This window comes from Sinocyclocheilus grahami, unplaced genomic scaffold, assembly GCF_001515645.1.
Source record: "Sinocyclocheilus grahami isolate Dianchi unplaced genomic scaffold, SAMN03320097.WGS_v1.1 scaffold692.1, whole genome shotgun sequence".
Lineage (NCBI taxonomy): Eukaryota > Metazoa > Chordata > Actinopteri > Cypriniformes > Cyprinidae > Sinocyclocheilus > Sinocyclocheilus grahami.
This window is the reverse complement of record NW_015505871.1, coordinates 306581-314794: the sequence shown is the minus strand read 5'-3', so window position 1 is coordinate 314794 and position 8214 is coordinate 306581. Positions and strand designations below refer to the sequence as shown.

General features: G+C 36.1%; 2 protein-coding genes across 3 annotated transcripts in view; both read left to right on the top strand.

Moving 5' to 3' along the window:
• The window catches only part of acaa2 (acetyl-CoA acyltransferase 2), an 8604-nt gene extending 2339 nt beyond the window's left edge, over positions 1–6265 (top strand). Inside the window, exons 3-10 of the mRNA XM_016243489.1 lie at positions 1328–1456; positions 1535–1651; positions 2528–2675; positions 3071–3246; positions 4160–4289; positions 4379–4449; positions 4572–4726; positions 5750–6265. Of these exons, the coding sequence (XP_016098975.1) occupies positions 1328–1456; positions 1535–1651; positions 2528–2675; positions 3071–3246; positions 4160–4289; positions 4379–4449; positions 4572–4726; positions 5750–5834 (1011 nt within the window). The 3' untranslated portion in view covers positions 5835–6265. The remainder of the gene's footprint in view (positions 1–1327; positions 1457–1534; positions 1652–2527; positions 2676–3070; positions 3247–4159; positions 4290–4378; positions 4450–4571; positions 4727–5749) is intronic.
• A 1454-nt stretch (positions 6266–7719) lies between these two features.
• LOC107559598 (60S ribosomal protein L6-like) overlaps positions 7720–8214 on the top strand; it is a 4919-nt gene continuing 4424 nt past the window's right edge. The window contains exon 1 of one of the 2 annotated variants that reach the window (XM_016243488.1): positions 7720–7785. Coding sequence is in view for 1 of the 2 variants with exons in the window: in XM_016243486.1 (XP_016098972.1) it covers positions 7878–7898 (21 nt within the window). In the remaining variant the exon portion in view is untranslated. Of the gene's footprint in view, positions 7786–7862; positions 7899–8214 lie in introns of those variants that run through there. The other variant, XM_016243486.1, reaches the window with a different exon arrangement.

The following is an 8214-nucleotide window of genomic DNA, read 5'->3' as shown; positions in this document are numbered from 1 at the left end:
CTGGTGTCACTATCTCGCGAACGCACCGGTGGATCTCCTCCAAATTCGGGGGATCCCTTCAGCTCGAGGAGCCCTCTCGAACGCCACCCTCCGCGCGTCGGTAGCCCCCCGGGATCACTAGATCAGTCGGTGCCGGACCGCGAATTTAACCACCCGTAACTCCCGAACCCCGGGGGCTATCGACGCGGGGGTGGTCGGAAGGGGGCCTCTAGACGTACACTTGATTCGGCGTTCGAGAGGGTTCCTCGAGCTGAAGGGTGCGAATTTGGTGTGGATCTGCCGCGCCGTTACGGAGATATGGCCGTTCAAAGTTTCAATGGTATTCCATAGATTTAAGCTTTAAAGCGTTTCATCCAGGTCGCCAGTAGCAAACAATGGAGCGCGCTCTGCTGGACAAACTAAGTAATTACACCATTTCAAGCATTTTATCTGCGTTATATGTTCTGTAAAAAAAAAATCATATCGGCGGCATATTCGTCGATACCGATATATCGGCCGATAAAATCGGCAAAACTATAAATCGGTCGGGCTCTAATACGGACAGCTCTGAACGACTAGGGACACACATTATAGCAATCATCAAGGGCGTGATAACTGTGGGGGGGGGGAGACAATAAACATAAAATTTCTCAAGAGCAATTTTTGAAGGGGACACAAATAATACAGCCAAAATTGTACTTGTAAGAATAGATATGTGTACACAGCATGGAGGCGGTGTTTAAATATGAGTTCGGTTCATAGGTTCACCACGCGGTCATATAGCTTAGTTATTAAATTATTTTGCGTCATCCACATAGTATTTTAGGTTTCGTCTGGGACTGAGGACATCTCGTAAACTCACACTTCTCACACTTAAAATCATATTGAACAAAAAAAAACAACACATCGGTAGGTCTACAATATTAGCCTAATATCAGTTCACACAAAGGCTTATCAATAAATGTATATATAATATATGTAATTCATTTTTATTTTCGTTTTAGTTTCATTCTTTTCATACATCAAGTTAGACTAAATTAAAGTAATATATGTTGCTTTGGCAATATAAAACGTTGTTTATATTTTAGTTGACATTTATTACGTTTTTAAGGTTTTAGTTTTAACCATAATAACCCTGGTCTAAATTGACAATATCTACAGTATATGCTCTGCAATATATATAACCCAACATATTAAAGATCAGCACGTCACATGTGATCACATGTGTATTATGTTACCACTGATCTTTGAATTTAAATTGTTTTGCACTAATCAGTCAAATAAAACGAGAGAAACCCTGGTCTTCTGAAGTTAATTTGTGTCAGTGTTCTCTCTGTCTGTGATCCAGAGCTCTGCAGATGCGCCGTACATCTCGCGTCACGTGGGTCTGCGGTGTGGCGTTCCCATCCCAGTGCCAGCGCTGACCGTCAACCGCCTCTGCGGCTCCGGGTTCCAGGCCATAATCAACGGAGCACAGGTACGAGCTCTAAACGAATGTCGAACAGCCCAGCAGTCTCCTCAGATGAGGTGCTGATCGCTGTGTGTTGTGTTGTAGGAGATCTGCCTTAAAGAGTCAGAGGTCGTTCTGTGTGGAGGCTCAGAGAGCATGAGCCAAGCGCCTTACGCCGTCAGGAACATCCGCTTTGGGACCAAGTTTGGAGTGGATTTGAAGGTAAAGATAAGACGCTTCATTTAAAGTCCACTGATTCTGAATTGAATTTGGAGGCTTCAATAATGAACTTAAATTTTTCTAGTGGTGCTCTGCTCTAAATATTTCATTGGCTTTAAAAGGAGTGCAATTAAATGATTTTTATCTAGTGATGACAAATTAGCAAAAGTCTTGGAAAATCATTGGTTTTAAAACTTTTTTTTTTTTTTTACATAAAAACACCTTCAGGAGAATGTTAAAAAGCATCTACACAAAACATGCAACAAACAAAAATAATACCCATACGTAAGCAAAATTATTAAAAGGATGAATAAAAAAATGTATAAATTAAATTACAAAAATTGACATGGATAAAATATATTATTAAAAATAATAAGTTAACAAATAAATACTTAAAATAAAATGGACAGCATTGACAAGCAGAGGAAAGCAGACTAAACCTTATCAATAGCATTACCAAAAAATCTTTCATATTGCTTCTGGAATCTGTCATTTTTTTTATTACTAGATAAACAAAGATTTGAGAAGTGAGTTAAAAATGTGATAGAGTAGGGGGGAAAAAATCTCTTTATGGATAAAAAAATATCTAACAAAATAAATAGACAATATATATACAGTGTAGGAAGTGTCAGTATAAGAGCAAATAATATATTTTAAATTAAAGGTAATAATATATTAATTTAAAGGTAATTAATATCAAATAATACTAATATTATAATAAATAATTCTATATAATAATTTATTATAATATTAGTTCAAAACAGTGCTAAGAACATCTGCATATTTAGACATACTCAAATTTACAGGTATATTTTGTGTGAGATTTTAAAGTGGACTTCAATGGCTCTGAGTAAAAGTTCTTGTCTATGTGTGAGTCAGCTGGAAGACACGCTGTGGGCAGGACTGACGGATCTGAACATTAAGCTGCCCATGGGTATCACAGCAGAGAACCTGGCTGAGAAATACCAGATCAGCCGCGAGGAGTGTGACCAGTATGCATATCAGACCCAGCAGAGGTGGAAAGCAGGTGAGCGGATCGACCTCACAGCGGTTCAGTGCTGCATCGATACTCTCACTCGCTCACTCGCTCACACACTCACACACGCTCACTCACACACGCTCACACACTCACTCACACTCACACACGCTCACTCACACACTCGCTCACACACGCTCACTCACACACTCGCTCACACACACTCACTCATAAACTCAAACACACACACACACACTCGCTCACACACTTGCACACACACACACACACACACACACACTGTGATGACAGGGGCATGGCCGAGAGCCGTGGGAACGGAGCGAGGCCGGTGGAGTAAATGCTAATGCGCAACACCTGCGCCACTCACCGGTCTCGAATCCCACGGAGGAGCTCCGGAAGCCTGGTCCTCTCATCTGTCTCTGCTTTAGCTCATGAGGCTGGATACTACAACGCTGAGATCGCACCCATTGATGTGAAGGCCAAGAAAGGGAAAGTGTCCATGACGTCTGACGAACACCCCCGTCCTCAGACCACTCTGGAGCAGATGGCAAAGCTGCCGACCGTCTTCAAGAAAGGAGGCACTGTTACTGCAGCCAATGCTTCGGTGGGTCAAACTGATTTTTACTAAATAAAAGTCAGAGAGAAGATGTGCTATTAAACAGCATTATTTGTAATTAATTACTGTCATATTTGCTATATATTTGTTATAGTGTATATTTGTTGTATACATATTATTATTTTATTATATATACAGTTGAGGTCAAAAGTTTACATACCCCTTTCAGAATCTGCAAAATGTTAATTATTTTACCAAAATAAGAGGGATCATACAAAATGCATGTTATTGTTTATTTAGTACTGACCTGAATAAGATATTTCACACAAAATGTTTACATATAGTCCACAAGAGAAAATAATAGTTGAATTTATAAAAATGACCCCGTTCAAAAGTTGATATGTATATATAACAAATGTTATAATTTATTAAAAATGTTATATGTATTTAATATATATATAAAAACATTATATATAATAAATGAATATTATATTTATATTATATATGTTTAGATATATTTAGATTAATTACATTTATGAAATATAGTTTTAATGAATTATCATTTGAATGACTGTAGTATATGTAAAAACATTAATTTATAAATTATTATATTTAGATTATAGTATGTGTATGTGCGTGTATATATATGTAATAAGTTATTATAATATTTGTTATATATATGCAAAATATATAACAAATATATAGGTAATAATATACAGAATTATCTTAAACTATATGTATATATATTTATTTATTTACACGCACAGACACATTATATTATTATTATATTTATTTTTAGATTAAAGTATTATATATATATATTTATATGTATGTGTAAAAAAACTTTATTTTGATTATATAATTTATATAAACATATTATGTTAATTAGCAGTGCCACTGTAGTCATTTTTGCAGTGTGTATTTGCATGTTTTTGTAATATGTTTTTGGCTCCTCCCACAGGGCGTGTCTGATGGTTCCGCTGTTGTGGTCATAGCCAGTGAGGACGCACTGAAGGCTCACAAACTCACCCCATTGGCTAGAATCGTGGCCTATCACACCTCAGGCTGTGATCCCAGCATCATGGGCATTGGTGAGTGCTCTGTCCACCAACATACTTTCCTCACTACGTGTAAAAGAATAATACATCAAATCATTCATAATGTTTTGTAAATGCGACAGGGCCTGTACCTGCCATCACAGAAGCTCTGAAGAAGGCTGGTCTTTCACTCAAAGACATGGATCTGGTGGAGGTAGATTATAATAACATACTCTGGGTTTCTATTATTTTGAATGGCACTATGCATGCATTTAGGTGGTGAGGTTTCCAGAGATGCTTGAGCAGGTTTGATCCAGAGTTTCATGTATCTGTCAGGTCAATGAAGCGTTTGCTGCTCAGTATCTGGCTGTGGCTAAAGCTTTGGGCTTGGACCCTGCAAAGACCAACGTGAATGGAGGGGCCATCGCCATTGGACACCCTCTCGGGGCCTCTGGGACGAGAATCACTGCACACCTCGTACATGAGCTCAGGTAAAGACGGCTCTTCAATGTCAACATGAAATAACTTTCCTAATGCACAGGTGCATCATTCATTAATGCATTTCATTATGAAGAAGGAAGTCTTTGTGTTCGTAATTTCTCCTTTTCTTTTACTTCATTTTTATTAATTTTTCTAGAAAATATTCATACAGTATTAAATAAACACAGGAAAAAGGGGGGAAATAAATAAAACAAAGAAACAAGGGGTACATTCTGTTTTTGATGCAAGAATAGGTTTGTGTTTGGAATTTTTTTTCTTTTTTTACTTTATTATACTTTTTTCTAGAAAATGTAACACCAACACAATAACTTTTTAAAAATATAAATAAAACACCTTTTGGTGTAAAAGTAAACTTTAAAAAAAAAAAAGTATTTTTGTTTCTTTTTAAAATGTAGGAAATAAAATGTTAAAATTTATAAATGAATGAATAAATAAATATATAGTAAACTGAAAAATATTAGTGCAAAAGCATCGCATGTAAACTCGTGCATTTTTTCTGATATCAAAACATAAACTAGATAAATGTATATAAGTAAAATCTATAAATATAGATATAAATGTCTATAAATAAAAACAGCCTTTTCTCAAGAAATATATATTGAAAAAAATTGAATATAATATTAAAATATTTCGTGTTCTTTTTTTAAATATTGGGCATAACTAGAAATTAAACAAATTAATATATGCAAAATATCAGTGCAAAAAAAACATGCATGAATTCAGTTTTTTCTGAGATCTGAATGCAAATACAATAAATAACCTATCATATAACAGCCTTTTCATAAAACAAACATGAAATTGTAACAATAAATAAATGAAGAATCTGTACTGTAACTTCCTGTGGAGATTTTCTTTCTGTGACCAACCAATTAAAAAGTGCTGCTTCTCATCGACTAACATTTGGTCAGCGAGGCAGCCCTGTGTTTTGTGTTGACTTATTTTTAGGATGCATAATCCCGATCATGCACTGCTGTATTTCTATTGCAGGAACTCACTCTGTTCTCTGTTCGCAGGAGACGCGGTGGGAAGTACGCCGTCGGCTCTGCCTGCATCGGTGGCGGTCAGGGCATCGCCGTCGTCCTGGAAAACACAAACTGAGAGAAACTAACACACACATGTTGAGGAGACTCACTGCGAACAAATCAAGTCAAATTCTAAACCTAATTCACACCGTCCCAAAGTCTGAAGCAAAAGTGTCCGTCCACAAATGTGGAGTAATAACGGTTTATTTTGCACATGATGATTGTTCCTTTAAAATCATACGATTGGCTTCCCCACATATGTTTGGTTACGGGATAGTGATGCTGTAACGTGCCTTATTTTTGTCACTGTGCCTGATCTAACATAAGCTGTTTCCCAGAAATGTAATATACTTCATTGTGATTCAGCTCCATGTCACTAAAACTCTTGATTGTGGACTTGAAAATGGTTTTGTATAATGTTGATAAATTGTTGGGGAGTGAATTCTTGTCAGATTCACTCACCTGAGCTCTGACTGTTCTCATCAATAAAGAATGAGCTGTAAAATACGGCATTCTCTCTCTCTTGGCCTGCAGATGTATTCATATAAAGGTAGAGTTCTACATACTGCAGTAACAAAGCTGGATTCTGACCACGATTCTTTAAATAAATGACTTTAAGAATAACCTTTAGTCTTCTGATTCTAAATCAGTCTTCACATTCTGTTTAAGTTAATCCAGGGCTATCTTGTTACATGTTTCACGTGTAGCTGCGTAGAAATAACATCTAAAGTACAAGTGTTAAATATTGTATCTGGGATTAAAAGTGATAATAAAATGTGCGTATATATATATATATATATAGAGAGTGTGCATATATAATGATTTCTGAAGATCATGTGACACTGAAGACTGGAGTAATGATGCTGAAAACTTGGGTTTGATCACAGAAATAAATTACATTTTAAAATCTACTCACATAGAAAACAGTTATTTTAATTAAGCTGTTTCCCAGAAATGTAATATACTTCATTGTGATTCAGCTCCATGTCACTAAAACTCTTGATTGTGGACTTGAAAATGGTTTTGTATAATGTTGATAAATTGTTGGGGAGTGAATTCTTGTCAGATTCACTCATCTGAGCTCTGACTGTTCTCATCAATAAAGAATGAGCTGTAAAATACGGCATTCTCTCTCTCTTGGCCTGCAGATGTATTCATATAAAGGTAGAGTTCTACATACTGCAGTAACAAAGCTGGATTCTGACCACGATTCTTTAAATAAATGACTTTAAGAATAACCTTTAGTCTTCTGATTCTAAATCAGTCTTCACATTCTGTTTAAGTTAATCCAGGGCTATCTTGTTACATGTTTCACGTGTAGCTGCGTAGAAATAACATCTAAAGTACAAGTGTTAAATATTGTATCTGGGATTAAAAGTGATAATAAAATGTGCGTATATATATATATATATATAGAGAGTGTGCATATATAATGATTTCTGAAGATCATGTGACACTGAAGACTGGAGTAATGATGCTGAAAACTTGGGTTTGATCACAGAAATAAATTACATTTTAAAATCTACTCACATAGAAAACAGTTATTTTAATTTTTAATATTATTTTACAATTTTTAATGCATTTTTGATCAAATAAATGCAGCCTTGATGAGCAGAAGAGACTTTTAAAAAAAATTTAAAATCGTAATTATTCTAAACTTTTGACCGCCCTAAAATGTGTGTATATATATATATATATAATATGTATATACATTACAAAACTGCATGCACTGACAGCAGTAAAATAATCAAATGAACTACTCTACTGTATGATTGCAGTCTGACCTTTTGTTTCTAAATCAAATGTATTGCTCCAATTTATTTTCTACAACATACAAATTGAGCTCCAATTTCATAAAATAACTTGACAAGAACATTATTTCCATTCCTCGTGACTCCATCGTGCGGCCGTAGAAGCGCCTGCGCCTTTAAGACGAAAACGTGACGGAAGAAGAACTCCGAGCGTCATACGTCACAACTATATATACGTCAAATGCCCGGATGTCGGTCTTTTTTTTCTAGCTGAAGGTAATTGTGGCTTTCGTGTCTGTTTTCTCCAAACACAATCTGTGCTAATCGGTTTCATCTGATCTTAAAATCTCACTCTGGATCATGCATGAATGTTTCAAGATACCTATAGCGTTAGTAACTGAATATTTGTGAATGTAGGGTGTGTTTTACGTACGTTCTGAGTGTTCGGTGCGCGCCGAGGCCTGACTCCGGGTCTGTGTGAGCCGATGCGGGATTTCTGTCTTTATATTCACATTAAAGATCGTAAAGTAGTACGCGGCGGGCAGTCATGTGTATATAGTGTCGAATAGATTATATAATGATGATTTGTCAATCTATGTAGGTGTTTGTGTATGCGCTTTAGCCTGTTAGCAATGCTACATCAGGTCACGTTGAGTTACTGCAGCCGAGTGTGTGTGAGAGTGTGTGTGTGAGAGTGTGTGTGTG